The sequence below is a fragment of the Chelonoidis abingdonii genome, chromosome 1, assembly GCF_003597395.2.
Source record: "Chelonoidis abingdonii isolate Lonesome George chromosome 1, CheloAbing_2.0, whole genome shotgun sequence".
NCBI classification, from domain to species: Eukaryota; Metazoa; Chordata; order Testudines; family Testudinidae; genus Chelonoidis; species Chelonoidis abingdonii.
In genome coordinates, this window is record NC_133769.1 from 156,328,664 (window position 1) to 156,356,101 (window position 27,438).

At 45.5% G+C, this 27,438-nt stretch overlaps 1 protein-coding gene and 1 long non-coding RNA gene across 3 annotated transcripts; one reads left to right on the plus strand and one right to left on the minus strand.

The window, feature by feature from the left end:
- The first annotated feature begins 4,033 nt into the window (after window positions 1-4,033).
- On the plus strand, window positions 4,034-20,373 carry TNFRSF1A (TNF receptor superfamily member 1A). The gene is made up of 10 exons (XM_032773597.2): window positions 4,034-4,220; window positions 12,289-12,463; window positions 12,995-13,123; window positions 13,482-13,628; window positions 16,339-16,417; window positions 16,652-16,734; window positions 16,963-17,085; window positions 17,429-17,466; window positions 18,308-18,458; window positions 19,035-20,373. The coding sequence occupies exons 1-10, from the start codon at window positions 4,182-4,184 to the stop codon at window positions 19,301-19,303; spliced, it is 1,233 nt and encodes a 410-aa protein (XP_032629488.1). The 5' UTR covers window positions 4,034-4,181; the 3' UTR covers window positions 19,304-20,373.
- On the minus strand, window positions 16,424-26,632 carry LOC116820866 (uncharacterized). Of its 2 annotated transcripts, none has more exons than XR_004372761.2 (3): window positions 26,318-26,631; window positions 23,516-23,654; window positions 16,424-16,651 (listed from the first exon to the last, which is right to left on the minus strand). It is a non-coding gene; the product is annotated as an uncharacterized LOC116820866 (long non-coding RNA). The 2 variants fall into 2 exon arrangements; XR_004372762.2 differs by lacking the exon at window positions 16,424-16,651 and adding an exon at window positions 20,758-21,250 and having other exon boundaries at window positions 26,318-26,632.
- Window positions 26,633-27,438: the final 806 nt, after the last annotated feature.

The window sequence follows — 27,438 nt, forward strand, 5'->3', positions numbered from 1 at the left end:
TAACACGGGTTCGCATGTAGCGCAGTTGCAGCAGGGCTTGGGTGGTGCTTTAAAGAGTCTGGGGATCCGGCTGCTGCAGGAAGCCCTAGGCCCTTTAAATCCTGCTGGAGCCCTGCCACCGCTACCCTGGCGCTGCAGCATGTGGGGGTCACTGGTGATTTAAAGGGCCCAGGGCTCTGGCTGCTGTGGGGAGCCCAGGGCCTTTAAATCACTGCTGGAGCCCCACCGCCGCTATCCCGGGGCTGCAGCAGTGGGGCTTGCCGGTGATTTAAAAGGCCTGCGGCTCCCTTCAGCGGCTGGAGCCTGGAGCTCTTTAAATCACTGCTGGAGCACTGCCACTCCTACCCCGATATAATGAGGTTTCAGCTATAACTCAGTAGGGATTTTTGGCTCCCCACGACTGCATTGTAGTGAGGTAGAGGTGTAGTATCCCTCAGCAGACTGGTGAATTGGAGTAGGGCTAGATCTGTGGCCCATTTAGGAAGAGTGTGAGATTCTGGGACCTTCTGCCCATTGGTGCTCTATACAGAGAGCTGGAATTGGGGAGAGAGAGCGCCAGGGGAGAGGCTTTTGGGAAAGGTGTCTGATCTGGTGATTCTCCTGACAGTGCTTTAAAGTGGTGACTTTATTTTTAAATGCAAATACTTAGCAGGAGGGAGCAGATATTTCTTCCCCAGGGTTCAAGTGTTGGTCTCATTCCCCTCTGTGACACTGTCCTCTGTCCATTCCACGGAGGGCTGGCACCTGATCTAGGGAAGAGGCTGAGGGAGAAGGTGTGTTTCCTTACCCAGTGGTAAATCTGGGAAGTTAGTGCATCTTGAGGCTGCATTAACAACTATATGGAGCCCCTCATGCCCTATTGTATAAGCTTTTTTCTTCCTGCTGAGCACATCATATGGGCCAAAAGAAACCTGATGAGATTCAACAAGGACAAGTGCAGAGTCCTGCACTTAGGACAGAAGAATCCCATGCACAGCTACAGACTAGGGACTGAATGGCTAGGCAAGAGTTCTGCAGAAAAAGACCTAGGCGTTATAGTGGACAAGAAGCTGGATATGAGTTGACAGTGTGCCCTTGTTACCAAGAAGGCCTATGGCATATTGGGCTGTATTAGTAGGAGCATTGCCAGCACATCGAGGGACGTGATCATTCCCCTCTATTCGACATTGGTGAGCCTCATCTGGAGTACTGTGTCCAATTTTGGGCCCCATGCTACAAGAAAGATGTGGAAAAATTGGAAAGAGTCCAGCAGAGGGCAACAAAAATGATTAGGGGGCTGGAGCACATGACTTTTGAAGAGAGGCTGAGGGAACTGGGATTGTTTAGTCTGCAGAAGAGAGGAATGAGGGGGGATTTGATAGCTGCTTTCAACTACCTGAAAGGGGGTTCCAAAGAGGATGGTGCTCAGCTGTTCTCAGTGGTGGCGGATGACAGAACAAGAAGTAATAGTCTCAAGTTGCAGTGGGGGAGGTTTAGGTTGGATATTAGGAAAAACTTTCTCACTAGGAGGGTGGTGAAGCACTGGAATGGGTTGCCTAGGGAGGTGGTGGAATCTCCTTCCTTAGAGGTTTTTAAGGTCAGGCTTGACAAAGCCCTGGCTGGGATGATTTAGTTGGGGGATTGGTCCTGCTTTGAGCAGGGAGTTTGATTAGTGACCTCCTGAGGTCCCTTCCAACCCTGATATTCTATGAGAAACCTTGGGCCAAAGACAGTATGATCCCAGTTTGGAGTAAAGAAAGGCACTTTTTACAAGTCTCAGAGAACTTACAAACTGAAGGGGCAACATCTAAATGAGGGAGTTCTTTATCATTTAGCCACTTAAACCATGCCGTTTTCATATTCTTTTTTTACCACATTTTTTTATTACTCTCTTTTAGTTCAGAGAGACAAGGTGGATGAGGTAATATCTTTTATCAGACCAACTTCTGTTGGTGAGCGAGACAAACTTTCAACCTTACACAGAGCTCTTCTTCAGGTCATTTAGTTCATTCTCTTAAGGCACATTAAATAAAACAGGAGTCATCTGGAGATATAGTAAGGACAGAAACCTTGTTTCACGTTTAGCCATTTTTGCGCTTCCTTGCCAAATTGTTTAGGCAGATAGTGAAGAGAGTTATCAATTTTCTCTAGTTTCTATTTTTAAATATAGCCATACATAATTTCATACCAAAAATATATTAAAATAACATTGCCTAATGAAGCCCCCAGAAGTCAGAATATGTCCCAGTTAAGATTTAATGGGCAACCTTAAGTCTACATTCTGGTGTTTCTGTTTTACAATAGTCTTTGATTACTGGATCTCATACTAGTTTTTTGTGCAGGTCCTGTCTCATTTCTTAATGCAAAAAAATTAAAATAACTCGTTTGGATAAACAGCACAAAAACAACCAAAGTGAACCAGGGTTTGTGTACATCTTAGTATAGCCCAGTAACTGAACACTCTGGAGTTCTTTGATCACAGCTGGAAAATTGTGACCTCTCTCATTAGTGCACTCCCCTTTCCACTACCAGAGGAGGTTTTCTTATTGGGTTTGTTTCTTGATTATTAATACAACCAAACCGTGGTTTAATGATAGTTAACCCAAAATTTTAAAAGGGTGGAAATAAAAGTAAAAGGCCAGCATTTATTGCCATGTTCAATAATGATAATACAGTGCATGTGGCATTCACTTCCATTGGCAACATACTTCATATACATCCAACATATGTGAAAGCAGTGTGCACCTCAAATTAATCAAACTTGCTTCCTGTCGCAAAACCTTAACTCTGACTTCCTATTTAATTGTCTCAAGAAACCGGCACATCTTTAAAATTTTTATTAAAGCTAATGTTAAAAAAATTATATAATACATAGGTTGGGGAAAGAGTGTTGGTACATCTCGGTATAGTGCTTAGATTATCCACAAATACGAAGTTAGCTTTTAAAAGTCATATGTACTGGCATAGAGTACATAATCAGCAATAACCCAAATTTAGGTGAATAGATTTAACAGTACAGTTTAGTTATTAGAATCCAAATACTTGATACATCACTCATGGAAAGTTATACAGAGATTTGGTTGTGGAAAGCAAAATATATCAATAAGTGAAGATTATCCCTCAGTAATTGAGAATTAGGTTGGTTGTCTATTGAGAAAATACAATCCTCCTCCACACAGTCCAAACATGGGTAATGTTATATTTTGCCGTTGTTGAGTTTGCTCATAAGGATTTTGCATTAGGATGCATTACGCTTGCTTTATATTTTTGAAGGTTTTCTTTGTAACCATAAGAACTAGAAATTGGGATTACGGAGAACAAGATAGCACCCTAAAACCCCCCACGAAAGTGCTGGCTCACCGATATGACTGTGCTATTCAAACCCATGTCCCCTTGCCAGATTCCAAAGTCCTGCTGAAAATAATGGAGGTGTTAGAGCTGTTCAAAAAAAGTTGCAAGACTCTTTTATGGAAAATGCAAAATAACCTAAATAACCTCTCCATTATAATAAAATCTGTATATAAATATATATGTAGATAATATAAAGAGCACCAATTACTGGCATGCATATATATATATATATATATGTAGCATTGTTCATAGTAGGTTTAATAAGAGTTTTACATTGCAAATGGCTTCTTGAATGCTGCTCTTTACAAAGGGGTTAGCTGAGTCTCATGTCTAGAGAGTCAAGGTGGGAGAGGTAATATCTTTTACTGGACCAACTTCTGTTGTTCAGAGAGACAAGCTCTCAGTTTTGTGGAGGGTTTACTAGGAGGTTGGGGATTTATCTCTGGGTTTCTGTCTGACCCATGAGGTGGAAGGTGGAAGGGGTGGGTCTGTCTTTTTCCACAAGAATGAGGAAGATTAGTAGGGAATATGAATTTCTGTTACCCTGAGGGAAGGGTTAGCATTAATGAGAACAACTGAGCTTTTGTCCCATGGGGGGAGTGAATGGGGTAAGGGCTGAATCTCTTGGACTCTGTGCTGTGGGTAGGGGAGGGTTAACTTTACAGTTCCATGTTGCCTCCCTTCCCCACCCCCCACTTTCCTGTTGCTTTCTCACCCTTTGCTGGCAGGAAGTTGCAGAACTTACTAGTTTCAGTTTGTGTACGGTCTCTTGGTGCTAGATTTGCGTTAGCCTTGGGGGGCTTCTCTGTAGACGGGGGTTTTACCATGGGGACGTAGGAGACCGCAGAACCATGGCCCATCCGGAGCCTTCCCCTGTCTTGGTGGCTACGGTGAGTAACACCTGGGATGAGCGCCTAACTCCCAACAATCAGTCACCAGGCTGGAGAGTCGGGTTAATGGGAGCACAGGGCTGGGAGTGGTGTGGGTCTGGTTGGTAACTGCAGGAACACTCGGAGTCAAATCTCTGGGTTGTATCCCCAGGTCTGGGAGGACTGTGGGGTCTGGTGGGTTAAAATGGGAAGAGAGTGAGAGTTAGGCCATCTGAGTTTTATTTTCTGATGTGCCTTTTGTGAGTCCCTTCCATTCTGGGGTCTCCTTTTCCCCCTCTGTAGAAATGGGCTGGTACTGATAGCCTGCCTCCCCTCACGAGCTGCTCTCTCCTCCACTGGTATGCCCCCCTAGAACTGTGGTCCCCACATTTTTTACTTTGCGCCCCTCCCCCCCCAGCTGGGGCTGGGCCATGGCTTCCGGAGGGAGGAGTGTGGACAGGAGTAAAGGGGGCAAGGCTGGGGCCACAGCTGGGGAGCATAGCCTTGGGAGGGGGCCGAGGTTGGTAGCCAAGGTCCCTGTCGCGGGCCCACAGTTGGAACCCAGGGCGCAGGGCTGTGGGCGGGCCAGGGGTGGAGCTGGGTGGCACTCCCCGTGTAGGGGCTGGCCTGGGCACCAGGTGGTCCCCTCCGTGTTCCTCGGCAGCCCCCTAGGGGTACACCTCACAGTTTGGGGACTTCTGCCCTAGAAAGACTGTGCTCTTATCCTTGATAAGTTCTAGAGAGAGAAGGTTGTAGAGGTAATGTATTTTTCTCTGTGGGTGAGAGAGAAACTTTCCAGCCACACACAGCTCTTCTGCCTTTCCCAGACCTGAAGAATAGCTTTGTCTTGAAAGGTTGTCTCTTTCACTAACAGACGTTGGTCCTTTAAAAGCTATTACCTCACCCATCTTATCTCTAATATCCTGGGACCAACAGGGCTACAACAACACTGCATACACCTGATGAGTCATGGGAGTCCCTGAGCTTGCACTCCTCTGATGGGGTTCCCTTACATAAGCGAGGCTGAAAGTTAGCCATATCCCACTTGGATTGGTGAGTGACCTGAGGCTGCTTTTCCTCACTGTCGCACCAGAGGAAATAACACTTAACTATCAAGGAGATGCTTCTCCTGAGGTTCCCCAGCCAAGTCCGCAATCCTACAACATCCCTGCTTCCTCCTGCAAATGCAGGGCTGTAACAGTCCCTCCAGTCCTCCCATCATCTACATTTCCAATACCTCCCAGTTCCACAAATTTGGATAATGAATGTTGTCTTGTGTTTCCTGTCCCTATGTATCTAATTCTCTTCAGTAATTCCTGTTGCCCAGTCTCCTGTGTCTTAGTCTCCTCCACTCTGTCCCATTCCCAGGGGTGCCACTGGGGGGGGCGGGCACATGCCCCCCCAGTTTCATACCACATTATAATTTTACCAGTTGTGGGGGAGGGCTTTTTGGGGGGTATTTTCCTTAGCTCTTTGTAACCACACCTCCCAGAACTAGGTGCCTGGCCAGCAGCCGCTGCTCTCCAGTCACCCAGCTCCTGCCACCATGGTCCTGGCAGCCTCCCCTTCTTTGGGAAACTGATCCATGGCTGGCAAGGTGCTGGGGGACCTTGACCAATGCCAGAGGTGGCTGTGCCTGAGTGGGTCTCTGCTGAGCTGGTATGGGGGGAAAGGAAACTTGTCTGTGCTGGTGCCTCTGGCTCAGGAGTGGTAGCGTTCAGTCTCCTGAGTGTATGGCTTAGAGACAGCTAAGGTACCGCACGCAGTCGCCCCGCTACAATCCTCCCCAACGCACAGTCTCTTACACACTCCCCCAACACACCCACTCTTTCACAGTCTCCCCCAATGCGCGTGCACACTCTCTCACACACTTGTATTATTATCGTTGTTACTACTTGATACTTCTGTCGAAATGCACAATACACATATATTCTCTGTAATTTTATTCTGTTATTTTAGTTTTTTTGACTGGTCTGTGCATTTCATAACTTTATTTCTCTCTTACGCTAAAATTTACTTCTCTGAGTAGTGAGTTCTAAAATGCCTAACCTGTCCTGTCTGGAGTAATTATCATTATTACTTTTATTACCATATTGTGCTTTGTCCATTATTTAAAGTGATACAATCAAATATCATCCTTCCAGAATGTAAATTTAGCTTGTACTCACCTTAGCTGTGCCAGTTGTTTTTAAAATAAGCCAAACATACAATTTGAGACACTGTGCAGATGAAGGTCACTTATTTTCAAATTGTATTCTTAATTATATTTGTAAAATAACTTGAAGTTTATATGAGAATAAATGTAGTTCCAAGTCTGATAGTAACGATGGAGTCAAATGTTACTAAGTCACGTACATGATTGTGACTGGTAAACATAAATGCCAAAATAATTAGAAAAATACATTTGTATTCTTAATAAAAGAGAAAAAAAACTTAAATCACATGTTACTAATTACGTAAATACCTTTGTAGTGGAGTGAAAAACAATTGACTAAAATAGAGTAGATAATAGCAGTAACACAGAGCGTGTCTGTTAGAAAAATAAGCAGATCTTATTTATTTTTATTTATCTCTATTAAAGATAGTGTACAAAGTATCAAACTTGTGTTTCTGATATCTGTGTTAAGATTCCAAAACTGATACCTCAAGGTTTGGGATTGGGAATATCTAGCTGTACTATTCCCTGATTGTTCTAAATTTACATGTAAACTTAATATATGGCTTCAATTGGTGTTTGTATATATTTTTCTTTCTTTATAAAGAAAGTAGATACAGTGGTCCTATCAGCTAATTTCTAAGTTATCTACAAAAAAACCGTAAAGTTGCCCCTCCCACCCCCAACCTGAAATAGTGCCCTCTGATATACCACCTTGTGTAGTCAAAGCCCTTCAGCACCTCCATTTCTCCCTGTCTGGCTTTATTCACCCTGACTCTTGGAGGGATAGTTCAATTTGAGAAATCTCCAGGGAATCTGAATTGGGTTCTCCATGGGGGCCTGTGAAGCTGTGTTTTGGGGTTTCCACAGGGCTTTATATTCCAGGGGAGTATTCTTAGAATAGGACTCTTTAGTATTCAGTGACTCTAGGGGTTACTGTGTCACTCTGGTGTTCTCCCCCAGGCAGCTGCCTCTCTTCCCTGTTCCTGACTTCCTGCCATAGCAGAAACAATTCATTTTTAATGAGCTGCCTCCCTAATCTGTCTCTGACTCAGCAAGAGGTTGGATTTACAGGAATTGCAGTTGCTCTGCAGACTTGCCAGCCAGCCTGGAGACTTTAACTCCTCAGTTGCTGGGATTAGTCAGAAAGAAAGGAATCTCTCCTCTCCTAAGCAGCACTGGAGAACCACTGCCTTGCTGAGGGAAGGATTAAGTGGCATTTACCCCCTAAAACCTATATATGAGAGTTAGTACTGACTCAAAGGAGAGAGTGTTCCCTTCTGACTCACCCATGGTTTTCTGTGCAGTACAGCACCCACTAACACTATGTTTGGGCAGCGGAGTGGGTACTCAGGGATATGTTCTTATGAAAGCATGACTCCTGCCCCCCAAAATCATAATATTTTTTAAAAAATACAAGTTGAATTTCTTTATTTGATTTTTGGGTTTTGAGTCTTTAGGGAGCACTTGAGTCACATTTTCAAGCTTTTTCTCTGCAATTCTGAGGGCCAGTAACTTCCCTCTTTTAAAAAAAGAAAGTTGAGATTCTCATGTAGTTGCGTGACTCATGGAGGTGGAAAAATACTGAACATCAAGAGATTTGTGAAATAGTCATGAGAGTTAGCGACACTGAAGCTTGCTTCACCAATTATATATTTGTATTCTTCCTTTACAAACATTTAGCACAAACTAGCCTGCAGCCAGTGGAGTAAATGTAATCTAAAAGTGTAGGGGCACAAGGAGCTGGGTCCACAGATAAGCTTGAATTTCCCCTCCTCCCAAAAGTCCCCAGTAGCATCAAGTGCTGTATTTATACCATAAAAGCCAGTGTACTTGTACACATAAGGATTTGTTTACACTTGAATTTTTAGTTATTTTAACATATTATTTAACACTGTAATGTGACCGTAAATTCTAGTGTAGATGCTACACAAATGTTTGTTCTAGCACACCAACATTAAAACACTGGAATTAATATATCTAGGGAAAAACTATTGTATAACACAAACAAATGACTTATTAAAACACACAGAATAGAGGCAGTGAGCTTACCTATTCTTTACATTTTAATAAAGCATCTACGTTGTAAAATTTCATTTTCCTTTGAAAATCATTCAAATGTTTCTTCCTGAGATGAGAACTCAGCAAACTGATGATGAGCCTATGATTATTTCAATACTTTAGCCACTGTCTTCTAATTCCAATACTGTAGCCAACTTGTAATCACCAACAGCCCCTGTATTCCCCTCTGCAACTATTTATTTTCTTCCCCATTTGCTCCCTCTTTTTCTTCTCCCTTGTTGTCTTCCTCACCTTGTTCCTTTTACTTGCTCACATCCCCCTCACTTGCGGACATCTACAGTACTTTCAGGCTAGGCAGGAGTGCCTGTGAGGGTGTGAATTGCAGAGGTGGTGGCTTTGGGTTTTGCCAGGCTGAAGATGGGCAGGGGCAGGGGAGAACGTGACTCTCAATGCCTCCGTGCACCAGCCAATAGCCGTGGTGGGTGAGACCTGTGCATTGTATCACCACCAGCACATGCAGAGGATGGGTATATATAGGCGCTCTCCCTCCCATCCCAACTGACAGGCACTGCAACAGGTGTAGACAGCTACCTGAGGAGGCAGAAATGTGGAACAGAGAGCTAGAACTGGCTCCTTGATGAAACAGCAAAATGCAGTACAGTTGTGGGGGTCTGGCCTAGATAACTAAAACAATATGCAATGTGTAATTTTGGGTTTAATTACCAGTATTTTACACAGCTTGAACCGCTTTCTGATTCTTGTTCCCTGCGGTATGCCTCAGTGACTAAAAACATGATTCACCAGCACACATGCTGTGGTTTGAACTATTGTTTAAAGTGGGGAATAAATTCTATCCATTTTGTAAACAAGCAGGTGTTAGTTAGCATATATTTATCCCATCTTGATCTGTGGAATAGGTCCACTAAAGTCAAGTTGTAAATCTGACCTGAGAAAGCAATTTCTCTGGATTGCAAAGGATGTCTGAACCTTGTCCTGGTGAGTTGCTATTTATGGAGCATAACAACCTCATTCAAAGTAGCTCATGCATGTCTTGCCAGTACGCTGCTTACCTCAGAGCTTGGTAGCAGTCATGGATTCCTAAATGACTACTTCTGCAGACAAGCAGACTCACCCCTGCAGCACCTCCTGCTGGTGACTTCCAGGAATTAGCTCAATTTCCAGCCTGGAGCACCCTCTGTAGGCCAGTGATCCATCCACCTGTCCTCTGGCCCCAAGTTCTTCCCTGGACCCCAGTACCTCTTAACTGGGGTGCTGCCCCCTGGCAGTATCCCACCAATCCTCCCAGGGGAATCCCCACACCAGTAACCCCACTTTGCCTCAGTACTGGCTACTGCCCAGTCTCCATCTAGCCCCCACACCCTGGGGCAGACTGCAGTATCAGCCACTCATCATAGGCAAAGGGGGTTTGGACCTGCTGCCTTTGCCTACACATGGGCTGACCCCTGCAACTCCCAGGACCTCTTGGCCTAATGCTAGGCCACAGCCTGGGGCTCTCCAGGCAGGAGCTCCCCAACCCTGCTTCACCCAGGTACCCTGTGTCCAGCTCCCTGCAGCAGCCAGGCCCTTCTCCCTCTATAGCCAAAGGGAGACTCACTGCCTCTTACAGGGGCCAGGTGGGCCTGACTGGAGCATGGCCACAGCTGAGCTTACTTTCCCCAATCAGCCCAGGCTTCTTGCCACAGCCACAACCTTCTTCTGGGCTGTTTTTCACCCCTTCAGGGCAGGAGCAGGGGTCCACCCTGCTACAATATGCATTAACAAAAGTCCTTGCTAGTTCTTGGGAATTAGTTATTATGGTATTTTGTGTGTGTAAAAGTCTTTTTAAAAGGCTGAGTCATTTGTTTCATCTTTGGTTTATAGTTCTTTATTATTCCTCAGATCTTGATCAGTAATAAAACTTATTAACCTTTTATGTATTTGTAAAACCTAGAAATGACTGTCTTGTAACTGTTTTCACAAAATCTGATTCATCCTTGTCTCTTTGTCTGTTATGCCTGAAGATGTGGTATCAGAGTAATCAACTTACATGACTTTGTGTTCTGTATGCTTGGCCTGAGCTTTTCTGGTATTTCCTATATTTATACTATGTACTTTATTTACATTTGGTTCATGTTTATAAATTCCCATGGTATCTTGTTGAAAGTTGCTTCTTTGGCTAGAACATCAGCTTCATAATTATCAGACCACCTGCATGAATGCTTTTCCACTTTCTTTCCAGCAAATAATCAATTGCTATAATCAGTTCTTTGTGTCTAACTGGCTTACCTTTGCAACTGTGGAATCCGTTTTGCTTCCATGTGAGTTGGTTAATGGTAACTGTCCATCCTGAAAGTTGATGATATAAGTGCTAAAGCAGTTCAGTTACTATGTGTCGTGCTGCAGCATTGTGAGTGGCTAAAAAGACCAATTCTTGAGTGACTATTCTTGTCACAGATAATGTGGGCATAAGGCACAGGGCAAGAAGATAAAGTTGGTGCACTACTAGCTCTAGAGGCCTTCTGTACCTTCCTCTCTCAACCACCTCTCTTCAGCCTCTTTGAGTCCCTGGTGCACTGTATCACTCCAGTATGGCATGTTGCTAGTTGCATCTTCCCAGCTTGCAGTGTTGATGTGGACTGTTTTCAAGTCCCTCTTGCAAACATCTCTGGACTTGAGCCTTAGAGCATCCCCAAGTTGGTTCAATATATCACATAAATGTGCATTTAAATACATTCTTAATCTTTCTTTGTTCTGTGGCAACTGAAAGAGCTGATGGTCTCTTACCTGTTATTTATAATTCATAGCTCTCTGACATTTTTGGTGAGAGGAGGTCCCCCTGTTTGCCAGAATTTCATTTTCCTAACATTTCTGTAGCTTTGAATGGTTTTCACATGTGTAACTTTCTCTTAAAAACTTTTAACTTTTGAGAGGGGAATAGGATGTCATACAGCTGTAATAGGCACCTTTGTATGCTTATGTTTTCCAAAACCCACAACCACAACACTTTATTATCTTTATTGGTTTAGCTTTCACTTTGCTAGAGTTCTCACATCAGAAAAAAAGTCTGTTTCTTTGCAGCTGGTACTAATCCCTTTCACAAGAGCAAGTTAGGAAAACATTGCACTCAAATAAAATTACAAAGAACTTATAAAAACGAAGATCAAAACAATTTCACAGAAGCAAAGCAAAACAAGTACATTCTCACAGCACACTTCTCATTGAGAAGTCAGCCCACTCCAGGTACAAAGGAAAAATGTTATTTAACTCATTATGCTTATATAGGCCACCAAAATATCAAGTGTTAGCTCTTAGATGTGTAGTGCATTAAAAACTTTTCACATAGGGTGTTCTTTCTTTTCTCACAGCCCAGTGCTTAACTTCTCAATAATCTGTGTGAGGTAACATACAAAGTAAAAAAGTTTTTAAATGAGAAAGGAAAATATTTTTCTTTAAGGATGGAAATAGTAATAAGACTGCAGTCAAAAATATTCTCAGCTCATAGCTTTATAAATTATTATATTAAAGCAATTTCCCCAACCAAACACTGACAAAGCAAAAACATTAAAATAAAGGTGGGGGGAGATACTCTTCTAATTATAGATGAGTGAGTTGCTGTAATGTTGTTACATTGCTCTGTCTTTGTAGTCCTGGAGCATATTAGTTTTTAAACAGTGAAATGTTACAAAAAAAGATTTAATGGGGAATCAGGTTGTCTTTCGCATGACTCAAGTGAAGGGATTTCAGTCCTTCCTTAAAATTTCATGTGGTTCATAGACCTTATATCCATTACAGTCTCTCTTCAGGCAGTAGGTCAGTTCAGTTGGTCTCATTGGCCTGACAGGCTGGTGCTAGGCTCAGCTGTGAATTCTACCCAAGGAAATGTTTTCTCACAGTGGTTTTTTCCCTTTCCAGCTCATTCTAACTCTGGCCTGGGTGTGGGCTGAGGAATGCTTGGGAGTAGCCCCAAACTCAGATACCCAACAAATCCATGGGATAGCCCTGGGGAGAAAGAAGAGGGAGCCAAAGTGTCAGGTGGGAGAGTACCTACACTCCAACAGGACCCACTGCTGCATGAGGTGCCACGCAGGTACAGTAGAGTGTAACAGTGAGTCTTTACTGCTAAGGCCTGAGAGGCATTCCTGTTTCCTGAACTCTCAGTCCAAATATCTCTTGTTCCCAAGCTATCCCTGGTGAGAATGCCACATCCTGGGGTAAAGGAGACATGTACTTTTAGTCATGGGATGTCCTCTCCCCTTGTCCCCTCACCCTGGTAAGTGCATCCCCTGCTGGGGCTAAGGAAACATATAATTTACCTGCACTCGCAGCCAGATGCTGCTCAAGACAATCTGCTGCCTAAGCAAAACTTCAGTGTGCACTTCTCACCCCTGCCCTCTCCCACTACAAAGTCACCCCACCCTTTAGCATGCCAGGTCACAATGCCATGGGAGGGCCACCCCCCAGAAAGCTGCCATCCTAGGCAACTGTCTACTTTGTCTATAGTTAGAGCAGCCTCTCAGCTCTGGGTTCCCCTGTCCCCTGCAGTGTCCCTGGCTCTCATTTGCCCTAGGAGAATGTCTCTCTATGCCTGTCAGATCCTTGTTAGGTGATTCTGTTTCAGGGACTTACTTGGCAGAAGACTGTCAGTCAGACATTCTTGCGACCCGCTGCATGCGATGTCCTAAGGGCACATTCACGGCTACGGATAACATTTTGAGGAAATGTATTAGTTGCCAACGGTGCCGTGCAGGTGAGTCTCACCCGTGGGATGACAGGGATGAGGGAAGCGGGTGGTGGTGGTGGGACAGGGACTGCAGGAGTGGACATGGGGATATGGTGGTGAGGAATGAGGATAGAGCGGAGGTGGGTGGATGGGGACAAGAACAGTGGAGGAAAGGGATAGGGACAGTGTTGGTAATTGCAGTGGAGTGGTGGTGTTTTGATGAAGACGTGAGCTTGTAGGGAGTGATTGTCAGGCTCTTTGCTACCAACTCTTAGTTGGGGAAAACAGAGGATGATGATGTCTGTTTCCGGCCTGTACTGTCACCATGAAGAGGACCCAATGGTGGAAAGAGGGTGGAATCATCTCTCTCTCTCTCGCCCCTCAGAATTACAGCAGATAACACTGTCTGAATGCACTGAAAAGAAGGATACAGTCTGTGGCTGTCGGACCAACCAATTTCAGAGTGAACTCAATACTTTATTCAAATGTAAGAACTGCAGCCCATGCCACAACGGGACCATCCGGCAAAACTGTGAGTGTGACACAGACAGCTGCTACTGCTGCCAGGGCAGGACATAGCAACCCCTTCCTCCCACCCACTTGCCTTGGGGGAGCCATATCCCTTGCCTTGGTGTGATTTCTCTGCTGGAGCAATTTCTTGTTCCTTCCCTCCTACTGTATTTCCCTGAGTCCAGGAATGATTTCACCTTCTACAGTCTTCGCTACTCCTCCTTGCCCCCATGCAACCTTTGCTCCCCCATCACAGATTATATCTCTGTCCTGTACCACAGAGTGAATTTTCTTCCCCCTCCATATACCCAGGAGAAATTTCCTGCTTCATATTAATTCCTCCCACCCTGCCTGTGCTGGAGCCAGTCCTCTCTGTCCTGAGTAAATTTTTCCTTCTGCTCTGGTGTGGATACCTATCCCCCGCTGCTCTGGAGCAATGTCTTCCCACTCCCTTCAACAAGCCCTGGAAGGATCCTACTCTCTCACACACTCTGGAGCAGTTTTACACCTCCTATGTCCTGGAGTGATGCACTCCCACACTGTCAGAGAATCATTTTCTCCTCTGCTCCCCCTGCCCTTGATTGATTTCCCTCTCCCTTGCATGGGGAAGTTTTCTCCTCTAGCCTCTCCCTGACTTGGGAGTCATTTTTTCCATACCCTCTCCTTATGGAGAGACCGAGGATCTGTCTACACTTAAAATGCTACAGTTGCACCACTGTAGTGAGTCAATGTAGACACTAACTATGCTAATGGGAGAATGCCTCCCATTGTCATAGATAATCCACCTCCCTGAGGGATGATAGCTAGATTGATTGAAAAATTCTTCCATCGACCTAGAACTGTCTACACAGAGACTTAAGTCAGCTTAACTATGCCACTCAGGTGTGTGGATTTTTTACATCCCTGACCAACATAGTTAAACCGATCTAATTTTCTAGTGTAGACCAGGCCTTCATTCTGCACTACCTCCCTCCTGACCTAGGGCTTGGCTACACTGGAGAGTTGCAGCACTGGTGATGGGGTTACAGCGCTGCAACTCACTCTGTGTCCACACTTGCAAAGCACAGCCAGCGCTGCAACTCCCTGGCTGCAGCGCTGGTTGTACACCTGGTCTGCTTGGGGTGTAGCGATTTCAGCGCTGGTGATGCACCACTGCTCATCAAGTGTGGCCACCAAAAGCGCTTTTATTGGCCTCCAGTGTATTAAGAGGTATCCCAGAATTCCTGTCCACAACAAACCGGAAGAATGGCTGAACTACGAGCTCCCCGAAGCTAACAGCTGCTCTTTGAGCGAGCGAGAGGGAGGCAGGGGAATTGCTTTGGAATGTTCACAGCTGTTTGCTTGAGGAGAGAGGGGAGGGGGCAGTCCGTGTTGAGCAGCTGCTTATGTGGTCTGAAGGCTATTTAGGAGCGCATAATTTACATTTAGTGAATAAGAGAGGGGTGGGGAAGGGTCAAAACTTTTAAAATGATTGAAGGTAGATGCTGTGTATCTTCCAGTCCTTAGAACTTGCAAGGCAGGGAGCTGAGAACAGTGTCAGCTCCAAAAATCCACTCTCTCTTGTCTCCCCCACACTCCCTGTCACACTCCACCCCACCCCCGTTTTGAAAAGCACATTGCAGCCACTTGAATGCTGGGATAGCTGCCCACAATGCACCACTCCCAACAGTGCTGCAAATGTGGCCACACTGCAGCGCTGGTAGCTGTCAGTGTGGCCATACTACAGCGCTTTCCCTACACGGCTGTATGAAGACAGCTGTAACTCCCAGCGCTGTACAGCTGTAAGTGTAGCCGTACCCCTAGACTCACTTCCTCCTCCATCCAATTTCTCCTGTAGTCTGTTTTCTTTCTTTTCCCATAGTACAGCTCCCTCCCCAATTGTTCTGAAGCAAGTCACCCTCTCCTTGGCAATTTTCCCCTTTCACATCTCACACCTTCCCTGGTATGAATTTCCCTACCCCTTAGGCAAGTCCCCTCCTCTGCCCTGCCGCTTCCCATTCCAGCTTCTCTCTCTCTCACACTTGCGCACGTGCGCACACACACACATGCTTGCCCTAGAGTGACTTCCCTCCTCCCCCTGCCTTAAGCAATTCCCTTCCCGCTCCTCTGACTTAGAGCTCTTTCCCTCCTTCCTCCCCCTAGTGCTCTCCCCATCCGCCCATGAGTTCTAGAGACATTTTCACTCCCTTCCTCACGTGAGTTTTGCCTCTCTCTGCCATGTCCTGCAGCTGGTAACTTCCCCTTAAGCAGTTTCCCTCACAGCTGCACTAGAGCATTTTTCCTTATAGATATTGCCCACACATGACATACCACACCTCAGAGTGATTTCCCCCTCCTCCCCTGCCCTGATTGGCTTCCTCAACCATGTCTGCTGCTCTGGAGCCACTTCTCCTTCTCCTTCCCCTCCTGCTTGCTCTGTAATGAATATTTCCCCTTGTGCACCTCTTTATTTCCATCCTTCAACCCAGTTTCTGCTACACTGGAGCAATTTCCCCTCTGTCCTGTGCCTGAGAGTGATCTCCCTGCTCTGGAACAGTTTTCCCCAACCACCATCTACCAGCGAGTGTCACACCTGCCCCCATCTCCTCCCAAACACCTGTGCCATCAAGTGATTCACCTTCCTGACAACAATTTCCCCACCCACAAAGAAAGATCATCCTCTCTCCATTCTAGAGGGATTTTCCTTCTCTGTCATCTCCCCTGGGGCTGACATTTCCCTCTTTTCTCTACAGGTACAAAGAACAGTGACACGATCTGTGTATGTCACCCTGGATACTTCCTGCACAAAAATAACTGCAACCCTTGCAGCAGGTTGGTTTCCTGTTCCTATGCTCCCCCTACTTGTGCAACAGTGAGCATGGACTCCATTAGACACTGACCTTCAGCAGGCAGATCGAATAACCTCATCTTCCAGGCTCAGGCTGCCCCCTAGTGTTGACACCAGGCAGATTTGCAAGGAGCTGTGAAATGGACAGTCCCTGGGAATGCTTGACACATGGTGCCCTCGCTCCCCACATCACTCAGATTTCTGCTTCCCTCTTTCAGCTGTAATGAAGAAGAGTGTAAGAAGGACTGTGCCACAGTGCCGAGGCCATCAACTTTCCCCTCAGTGCAGGATGACTACTGGGGTTCGTAGGGTATTGGCATTCCTCCAACATGTGCTTCTGCTTTCACTATCAACCCCATCACCATCCTCCCTGCCCTATTACTGCCCTATCCATCCTCCTCTCTCCCCACTTTTCCTCTGCTTTCACTTCCATCTCCATCTTTACATGTTCCTTTTGTCTTGCTCCTGTCTTTACTCCCACTCTCTCCCCTTCCTTCTGTTACTCACTCAATCTCTCTCCCTCATCTAGGTCATACCACCTTGCTCATTGGCCTCGTTGCTGTGCTTGCAGCTAGCCTTGGGCTACTCTTTGCAGTTAAAGTGATCAAGCAATACCGTCACAGAGTGACAACCGCTATTTTTTACTCATGTGGTGAGTACAACAGTCTCAGTGGTGATACTGGCTGGGCGGATTTCAGGAGGCTGGGGAGGGAGATATGGGACTCAGCATCCCATTGGTCTGACCTAGTGCAAGGACGGAGGTGCATGCCAGAGTAGATGAGCTCATTGTCCTGATCTTGGCAGTTCTTACAGTCTTGCATCTATTCTTACATCAGTGATGAGAATCCCTCCCGTGAGCTCATTGCTGGGATTTGTGCATTTCACCACAATCCCTCAAGTGAAATCAGAGCTGTGGAGGCACCTGTTGGCTTGAGCCGCTTTTTCTGTTTATCTTGGAGGGAAGGAACTGAAAACAATTTCTGCTTTTTTTTCAGTCTCTACACAGCAGCCAAAGAAGGAGACAGTATCTGAAGTAAGCATGGTACTCAGTGCAGAAACCTACCTTCAGATTATCATTCCCCTCAGTCCCATTCCACCTGCCTGGGGCCCAGGGCAATGTTCTTCCCCCACCTGTTCTCAGGGTTCGTACTTCTGAACAGCCCGAGCATTAGGGCTCTGGGCTGTATACCTAAAGAGACAACTTCTCAGTTTCACAGACCCCCTAACTAGTGAGGAATAGTTCCTGAGTTCCTATCCCCAGGCTTCATCTTGCCCCATTCTCTCTCTCAGGATTCATGCTTCTCAGACACTTGCAGATGGGTCTCATGTCCCCTCCGTTCCCGCCCCAGACAATCCTTTATGTCTGGCCTGGCCAAGCCCGGCAGATTTAGCTCATTTAATTTCTCCTCAGAACTTGATCCCTCCAGCCCCCTGAGCATTTCTGTGGCTCTTCTCTGAGCTCCTTCAGTTTGTCGCTACCTCTTTGGGATTAAGGGGCTCCAGAAGACTGTATAAAGAGGGATTGTCCCCTCCCTCCTCTGGAACTCATTTGAGATCTCTTAGAGCATGAGGCCCTGAGCTGGGCTCCTGGGATGACTCAGTTCTGTAGATGTTTTCTCCTAGACCCCCATTTTCTGATGCCAAGAGAAAGTTTAACCCTCTTGCTGTGCGGGTAAGAAATGTTTGACTCCAGCCTCACAAATACGGTGTCTGGGGGAGGGTCTCCTCCCTCATGGGGAAGTTTTAACTCCTGGGTCCCTGATCCACATCTCTCTTTACCTTGTTAAGTGTGCAGTGGCAGCTGTTCCCCTCAGATATAGTGGGTGTTGGGCTGCCCCAGTGATGATTCCGGAGTAAATATTTGTCTCTCACAGGTTGTGATGAACGAGAGGAAATCTGCCACCTTTGCTCCAGTAACACCCCAGATCGAAAAAATGTGGACAGCCAATGCTGTGCCAAGGTCCATGGTTGAACAGGAGCTACCTGATTGTGTCAGACCTGCTGGAAAGACTCAACTCCCAGACAGTGAGTGCAGTTCCCTCTGAGAAACAGGATTTCTGCATGCACATGGGGGTGGGATGTGCATGTGCCTGTGCAGCATGTGCACCTTTATGCATATGTGCATGACAACTCTGTGCATCAGTTGCAGTTCTGTGCCCAAACAGATCTAGTACATATGAGTTCACATGTGTTGGTGTTTGCCTGAGGCCAGCGAAGAGTGGCCTGTTGCATGTGTCCAGTTTTGGACAGTGTTGTTTTGGTGAGCTTATTGCCCTGCTGTACTTTACTGTGTGAATTCATGGCAGTGACACAATGCAAGCATCTTTACAAGAATGGCCTGGCATGTGTGTGCATGTGTACGCAAGACCATCCCCGTGAACAAGCTTGTGAGGCCCCCCATATTCATTTGTAGATAGGCTCAGACCCAGATGTGTCATGTGTCTGTGCGATCGCTCAGAGGGGTGCAAGACCTGATCTGGGGGAGGTGCTTCCTAACACAGCACCATCATGTTTCTCACCCCAGACTACACTGGTGCCATTTGCATCCCCGCTCCACTTCCCCAGACCCTGCTGCTGATGTCCCCTTGCATGTTTCACCAGACCCTGTTGTTCTCTATACTGTGGCGGACCATGTCTTGCTGTCTCGGTGGAAGGAGTTTGTGCGACGCCTGGGGCTGAGTGACTATGAGATTGAGCGAATTGAGCTGGAGCAGCGGCGCGTGCGGGATGCCCAATACGAGATGCTGAGACAGTGGAGACTGCAGATGGGCCAGGGTGCCACAGTGGAGCGCATCAGCTACGTCCTCAACCAGATGGAGCTGAGTGGTTGCAGCGAGGCTATCCAGGAGGCGCTGGCCGGGCAGCCCTAACCCCCATTCTTACCTCCTGCACAGGCAACTCTAACCTCTTCTGCTTTAGTGCTCCCTTCTCTAGCTCTGTCCTGCCTCTTCAGAGAGGATTCTAACCCATTCTGTCTTTCTTGTGCGTCTCCACCTCTTTTCCCCACCCACTCTGGTATGTTTGTTGGGGTTGGCAGCAAGTGATGGTAGTGGAAGGTTAATGATCACTTTTCAGTAAACCACAAAGTCACTTATGCCTTCAAACCAAGACAAAGTCCTACAGCAGCTGCCATGGGGGAGCACCTCCGAAAGGACAAAACAGACTGATTCTGTGACCAAAACTTGGAGGCCAATATATAACACAGAATCCAACCTCCCAGCCCTGGAAAGGGAACGTCGACTGGGATCCAGTCATGGGTGTTCAGGGGTTGGATGGTGCCACCGCAAGAAAGAGGGAGAAGTTAGCTTCCTGTTCCTCTATTGCTCGAGGAGAGTAATGGAGTTTCTCAGGTGCTGATAAGTCAGGTGAGATTGCTGCTATTTCTATAGCTCTTTTCTGTACCTAAAACACATGTAAAAGAGCATTAACAAAGTACATGTATATGTGTCACTGTGCATGCGTGCATGGACAAGAGCAAGTGTGCATGGATGGGAGTGAGTGTGGCTTTGAATGTATTTGCCTGTGTACATACATGAATGACTGGTTGAGAATGGAAAAGTGCATGCACATATGGTGGCATGAGTGCATCTGCACATCTCTGCTTACACTCAGGCAAGCCAGGCATGCGTGACTGTGGCCTCATATGTGTATCTGCCTTTGGATGATTTGCTTAATCTGATTTAGCTGCAAGTATGATGCCATATATTTTGTTAGGGACTTCTGAATAATTTCACACTACTTCCCAGTCTCCATCCCATGAGCGCTCACTGTTACGTTCTTCCAAATGTTAGCCCTTGTGAGGTGTGGAGTAGCTAAGGGCTCAAATTATCCTCACACCTTTTGAGCGTGCATTCTCTGTCTCTTGCAGAGGGCCAGGAGGACTGTTTTTTAAACTCTTGTAAATACACTAAATGCTCTGAAATAAAAGCCCAGTTTGTAACCCTGCTTCCAGTCTGCATTTGTCCATTTAGTCTTCTCCTGCATGCCACTGGAAGAGAGAGACAGAAGCATGGGCCGTAGCCAGAGATGGAACATTGGATTTGTGGAATCAAGAATCTCCTCTTTTGTTCATAGAATTCTATTGTCCCGGAGACTTGGGGAAGTTAGAGAAGAGCTGGCTGGTTGCGAGTGGGGAAAAGAGTGAATGTGAGCATGAATGGAGGCCTCAAGACATTTGGAAGATTAGTTTGTTAATGAGGTCCCAGCAAACTTTAAGTGAACTTGCAAACAACAGACAGTTAATATTAAAAAATAGTAAAATCTCTTTGATTAAGCACAGGGAATAATTATAGTGAAGAGGCAGCTCCTCTATAGGTAATGTTAAGATCCCCTTTCTATTTAAAGCTCTGTAATAAGTGTCTCATATAGCACATTTTTATAGATCTCCAAGTTCTTTACAAAGAAGGTCAGTATTATTATTTACAGGTGGGGAAACCCAGGACATAGAAGTGAAATAACTTGCTTGTCATTGCACAGGTCAGAGGCAGTGCGTCAATAAAACCCAGATCTCCTAAATTCCAATCCAATGTTCTATTCGCTAGCCCTGCTCGCTCTTCTCAATTGGGGCCAGTTCTTTTAATCAAATGACTTAACTTAGGTGAAGTCTACACTACTAAATTAAGTTTACCTAAGTTACTTCGATGTACAGCCATTGCTGCAATTGAATCGGTTTTACATGTCCACACTACGCTTCTTGTGTCCTCACTAGGAGGGTTTGCACCAATTTAACTGTCAGTGTGCGGCATTGTAGGATAGTTTCTGAAAAGTAGCAACAGTCAGTGTAAGCAACACAGTGTCTTCACCAGTGATACTCAGACCTCAGGAACCAAATTAGCGATAAATCAACATTACCCAGAAGAAGTAGTGTGAATTCATTGTTTCATTTACTATAGTACTATATATTCATATTTAAACAGTATATATATAGTTCTCACAGTAAAATGACTGACCAAGCATCATTATTTTATCAACTACAATTGGTCAATAACAGTAAAAGGTTTCTGATTGGTTAATAATTAAATCACATAGTATTTTAATATCATGTGCTGCAGAGAGCCACAGGATACACATTAAAGAGTCACTTGTGGCTTGCGAGCCTCTGTCTGTATATCACTGATATACATAGGGCTGGTGCAACCACTTAGGCAAACTAGGCGGCTGCCAAGGGTGCCTGAAAGCCTGCTCAGGTGAGGACGTGGAGTGGAGGTGGGTTGGGAGGGCCACCCGCAGTAACTGGGGGGGGCGGGGGCGCACAGAGGAACCACTTCCTGCCCCAGATCACCTCCACTCTGTCTCCTCCGCAGAGCACACCGCCCTTGCTCTAAGTCTCCTCCACTCAGCACCGCAAGCCTGGGAGGGGAGGAGAATTGGAGCGATGCCGGCATGCTCAGCGGAGGAGACGGAGCCGAACTGAGTTGGGACAGGCTCCCCAGGCAGGGTTAGCTGCCGTGGGGGGGCGGGGTTAGCTGGGTTGGGGGGTGGCGCAAGGTGGAAGTTTTGCCTAGGGCGCAAAACTTTCTTGCACCGGCCCTGGATATACACTGACATTGCGTCAATCTAACTAAATCGACCTAAGTGCTATGCCTCTCATGGAAGTGGAGTTATTAAGTCAACGTAGTGGGTGAGTTACATGAGTCGGAGCTGCATTTTATTGTAGACACTTGAGTTAGGTCGATCTAAGTGCCTTAGTAGGCTCAGCACAAAGCATTTTTATCCTTTTCACAACCTAACATTTACTTGTAAACATACAACTATATAACAACAATTAGCTGCTATAGGGTCACTAGATATTCAAAGACAGGGAAACAAAATTTATAAGGGAAAGAAAATTTTCAGGATTGTTTAAAGCAACTACTGTTATGATCTTTGAATTTTATAAGACTCTTTTACACCAAGCATGCACTTAATTCGTTAAAATCAAATGATGTTAAGGTAAGTACACAAAGTAAACCAAAAGCCCTAAAAGCAGTAAAAAAAACACATATTATTGTCATCAAGACAATTTCTTACTATACTAAAGTAACAGAAAACACACACACAGTCTGAACACTTAAAAAAGTACCCTAGAGCATTCTTAAGACTATTTCACACAGTGAAAGTCATTATCACATTTAGTACATGTGATACATATAAGCACAGGTATACCTTACATCAGGGCTTCTTTGGGTTGGGACCCTTCAGGGGGTCACAAGGTTATTACATGGGGGGTCGCGAGCTGTCAGCCTCCACCCCAAACCCTGCTTTGCATCCGGCATTTATAATGGTGTTAAATATACAAAAAAGTGTTTTTAATTTATAAGGGGGGTCGCACTCAGAGGCTTTGCTATGTGAAAGGGGTCACCAGTACAATAGTTTGAGAACCACTGGCTTACACCAATGATTGATGCATTCTTGATGCCTTGAACCATTCCAGAAAAGGGGGGGGAACCAAATCACAGACCCCAACATTTTTATAAATGCATAATTGTCAATGCGTTGCAATTCCATGAACAATTAAATCTAAAGTGATAATCACATTAAACATTTAGATTTTAAAATACATTGGTCACTGCTTAATGTAATCAGTAAGGTACAAGTAATTAATGGTACAAATTATAACTGTACTGCCATGTATCTCCAGAATTCTTTTGAATACAGTTAACTGTACTGCTGTGTATTTCCAGAGTCCTGAACATGTACAGTTGCATCATTTCATACCTGCTCAAGCCAATATAAAAGGTTTTTTTTCCACATCATCCCTGCTCTGTTTTTGATTCATATTTGGCATTTTACATGGTTCAGTTGACTATCAGAGTAGTGACTGAAAGATGACAACTTTAGAAGCAATTTCTCTTTAATTACTCTTTTTGATTACAATATCTGCTACCATTGATGATAACAGAAGAAAAAGAGATATGGTAGCTCTCTATGGAGGATTCCCAGGCCATTCCTGTGCACATAAAACAGCCTTTGTCATGGAGCACTCTCTGCCTACCTGGTGCAGCTACTCGGAAGCAAATAGATACTGTACCTCATAATTTTTTTTTAATTAAACAGAGTATAACAATGTGAACTCCAAATATTAATTGGGCTTGCATACTCACCAGAGGTGCCTTCTCCAGCATCACGCTTGGCCATGATGCTGTTCTGTGACTGGCTGCACTGCTCTGGGGGTTACAAACAGCTCCTGGTTCTCTGGGAGAATGGATCCCTTGCTGGACTGTCTCCTATTCTCCTTAGTAACTGCAAGAGGGGGAAAAGATGCTTATCTCTCTCTGGCTGGTCATGTGCATGTTGAGCATTGTATGCTTCACAATGGGCATCCACTCATGCGTGTCAGCCAAATGCTAATGAAGGATTGTGAAATTAACAGGAAAAGCAGCAGGAGTTATCGTGTTTAGGGGTAAGACAATTAACTTTTGAGACTATATCTGGCATGCAGATGAACCCCTAGTGATCTCTTCAATTTGTGAGGACAAGCTGCCAGCAAACTTCATCTTATGAGAAGAGGTCTTTTCAGCCAGGCTTGGTTGGAAACACTGAAGATAACTTTTGGTGGGATAAGCTTCTTAAGATAGGAAGATAACTTGTTAGTTAAATTTAAGATTTAGAAGGCATGTTATGATGTTGTTTTATATATAACCATATGTTCCGATATCTTACACTGCTTTTTAATTTAATCTCTATTCTTTCTGTTTTCTTTTTTTTTATAACTGAACTCAAGTGCCATGCATAACACAGGAGCAAGGGTGTAAGGTGAAACCGGGGTACATTGTTCCTTTGGAAACAGAGGATCTGAGATTTCTGTGGATATTCCATGATCAGGGGATGAATAATATAGGGGAACACTCTCAATGTGTCATGGTCTGGTGGGCATCTGTTGTCAACCTACAAGGCAAAGACAGAGGTGGTGTAGCTCAGAGGATAGTGCTTGAGTTGCTGACAGGCTGATTGTGTTAGGGAACCAATACCTGGCCAGCACAAGCAAGGCCCCTTCCATGCTGGAGGGAGGTGGTGACAAGGTAACTCACAGTTCTGGGTGCCTTAAGAAGCATTACAGCAGTCACAAAACCTTTTTAGAGCAGTTACAGTAGAGAGTATGTGACTGTAAATTGATACCAACCCCGCTTTAGGCTGAGGCAGAAAAAGCACCATCTTCTTCTAATCATTGCCAGTTTTTTTTGTATCTCAAGAAGTCCAAGTAGTAGCTAGGCTCTGAGAAAGAGGGTGTGACAAAACACACCCCTGTATTCACACGCTACACACTATTTGTAATAATCTTTGTACAAGGTATGCCTTGTAAGTTATCATTTGAAGAATCATAATTTGCTGGTCAGTATCATTCTGATAAAATGTGTGTGACAACATTGTATGTGAAGTTATAAGATTTTTCTGTATGACATTAATATCTGTTCCAAACACCACAGCCCTGCCCAAGCAGAAGTCAGCAAACAGGTCTATCCTAAACAAATGAACGTGTGCCTGCCTTAATTTGTATTTAAGCAGTAAACAGAATCATCAAGCAGGAGGGAAAACACAGGAAGTTCAAACAGGTGAAAAAAAACATTAGGGAATATCCTTCCACATAGACTCTTTGTCTCCTGGGTCTCAGCTGGAAATGTTTTTCAAGAGGGGGACTGAAACTACAAAAAGAAGGGAGAAACACCCTAAGGCACCCCTCTTCCTCCTCCTGTCCACCTCATCCTCTGCACCTGAGCAGATAAAACAGCTATTGGACTCTGGGGGCAGGGTCCTGACCTGAAAATTTGGTCAATAATCTGCTGGAACACGTGGTAGAAAGTTTGCTTTGCAACTAAGTTGGTTTCTCAAGTAGATATTAATAGGCATTTTATCTTTATTTTTCTTGTAACCATTTCTGACTTTTATGGCTCATTATTTGTGCTCACTTAAAAGCTCTCTTTGTAGTTAATAAATTTGTTTTACTGTTTTATCTAATCTAATCTACTTAAAGTGAAGTGTCTAAATAATTATTTAAGGTAATAAGATCGTATGTTATTTCCTTAAAGCAGGGGTGAGGAAACTGTGGCTCAGGGGCCACACCTGGCCCTTCAGACGTTTTAATGTGGCCCTCGAGCTGCTGCCAGGGAGTGGGGTCGGGTGCTTGCCCCACTCTGCATGTGCCGTGGCTCCCAGAAGCAGGGGCATGTCCCCCCTCTGGCTCCTAAGCGTAGAGGCAGCCAGGGGGCTCAGTACACTGCCCCCACCCCTAGTGCCACCCCTGCAGCGCTCACTAGTCAGAAACCACTGCCAATGGGAACTGCAGGGTGGCACCTGCGGACATGTCAGTGTGTAGAGCTGCCTGGCCATGCCTCTGCTTAGGAGCCAGAGGGAGGACATGCTGCTGCTTCCGGGAGCTGCTTGAGGTAAGCACCGCCCAGAGCCTGCACCCCTGGCCCCCTCTTGTGCCTCAGCCCTGACCCCCTCCTGCCCTTCAAACCCTTGGTCGCAGACCAGAGCACTCTCCTGCACCCCCATCCCAGAGCCCACAACCCCAGCCGGAGCCTCCTCCTGCACCCTAAACTCCTCATTTCTGGCCCCACCCCAGAGCCCACACCCCACAGCCGGATCCCTCACCCCCTCCCATACACCCCAAACCCCAATTTCATGAGCAATCATGGCCTGCCATACAATTTCCATACCCAGATGTGGCTCTCAGGCCAAAAAGCTTCCCCACCCCACCTTAAAGGAATAATGGACTTAATCAAAATATACATATGCTGGGGATAAAGCAACAGTTACACTGGTATTTCCTAATTTTGAGTGCTTCCCTTATTCCACTGTATCAGACTCAAACTTTTTGTCTGTACTCTCAAAGCCCTTCACAATCTAACTCTGCCCTACCTACCTGACCTTATATCTTACAGTAAGGTTCATGTCTGTCTTACCTCTACCGGTGATGCCAGCCCGCAAAACTCAGTTCTCTACTCTGATAAGCACTTCCGTGGGAAATGTGCTCAGTCAGACTCCATCAGAATTCATCTCTTCAGAACTCACCTCTTCTGTAATGTTTGCAGGGAAGTACAATCAGATAATGGCTGGACAAGTGGCAAATTGTGATCACTGCTTTTCATTGGCTAAGAATTGTGCATATCCTTTTGTTTGTTTTATTTCATTCTACCCTTGCCCACTTGTGTCATCCACCTGTTGTGTCTTGTCTCTTTAGATTTATAAACTTTTTGGGACAGACACTATCACTTGCCATCTCTGCTTTCAGCACTTTAGCACAGTCGGGCCCTGGCCTGGTTGGCCTCTAGGTGTTACTGGAATACAAATAAAAAATAAGGCCATTGTGCTTGACTAAAGAGAAGGAAGAGTATGCAGTACTATGTGTTTCTTCTGTCTCAATTATTTTTAATTGTTTTGTATTTAACCCCATGTTTAAATTCACTCTATTCATAAATTTAACTATTTGGTCCATTATCTTTCTGGCAGTTATCTCTCAGGGGTTACTCAGCACATAGTTGATACTATCTAATTCCCTCACCCCAGGATCAGGAACAAGGTTTAGTGGTGGTAGTGTCTAGCACTACAAAAAGTGGTCCTTGCCCCAAAAAGCTTACAATCTAAGGTGGAGAGATGCTCACCTCACCAACGGGTTCTCTCAGAGTTTATAGCAGTGACCATCACTGTATCTCAGTGCCTTCCATGAAAGGTCAACAGCCATGTCCCTAGAGCAGTGGTTCTCAACCAGGGTCCACGAGCCCTGCAGCACTGATTACACTGAGGCTTTACAGCGCTGTATCTTGCAGCGCTCAGGGGGGTGTTTTTTCACACTCCTGAGCGTGAAAGTTGCCGCGCTGTAAAGTGCCAGTGTAGCCAAGCCCTCAGTCAGGAAGTGGAGGTGGTGCTCCACCTCTCGACCCTGTGAGGTCCCTGTAAATAGAAGTAAAACTATGTCTGTGCCCAAGGGTCTCCCCCTACCCAGACCCCCAAGTTCCCCCATCCCCTGCTGGGCCCTGGAGTTTTTATAGCACATTGAGGAAGCCCTCAGCAAGAAAAAGGTTGA

Coding starts and splice junctions, on each gene's coding strand:
- TNFRSF1A (XM_032773597.2), top strand. CDS start 4,182: ATGGCCCATCCGGAGCCTTCCCCTGTCTTGGTGGCTACG. Junction 13,124..13,481: donor TTGCCAACGGTGCCGTGCAG/GTGAGTCTCACC, acceptor CTCGCCCCTCAG/AATTACAGCAGATAACACTG. Junction 17,467..18,307: donor AGAAGGAGACAGTATCTGAA/GTAAGCATGGTA, acceptor TGTCTCTCACAG/GTTGTGATGAACGAGAGGAA.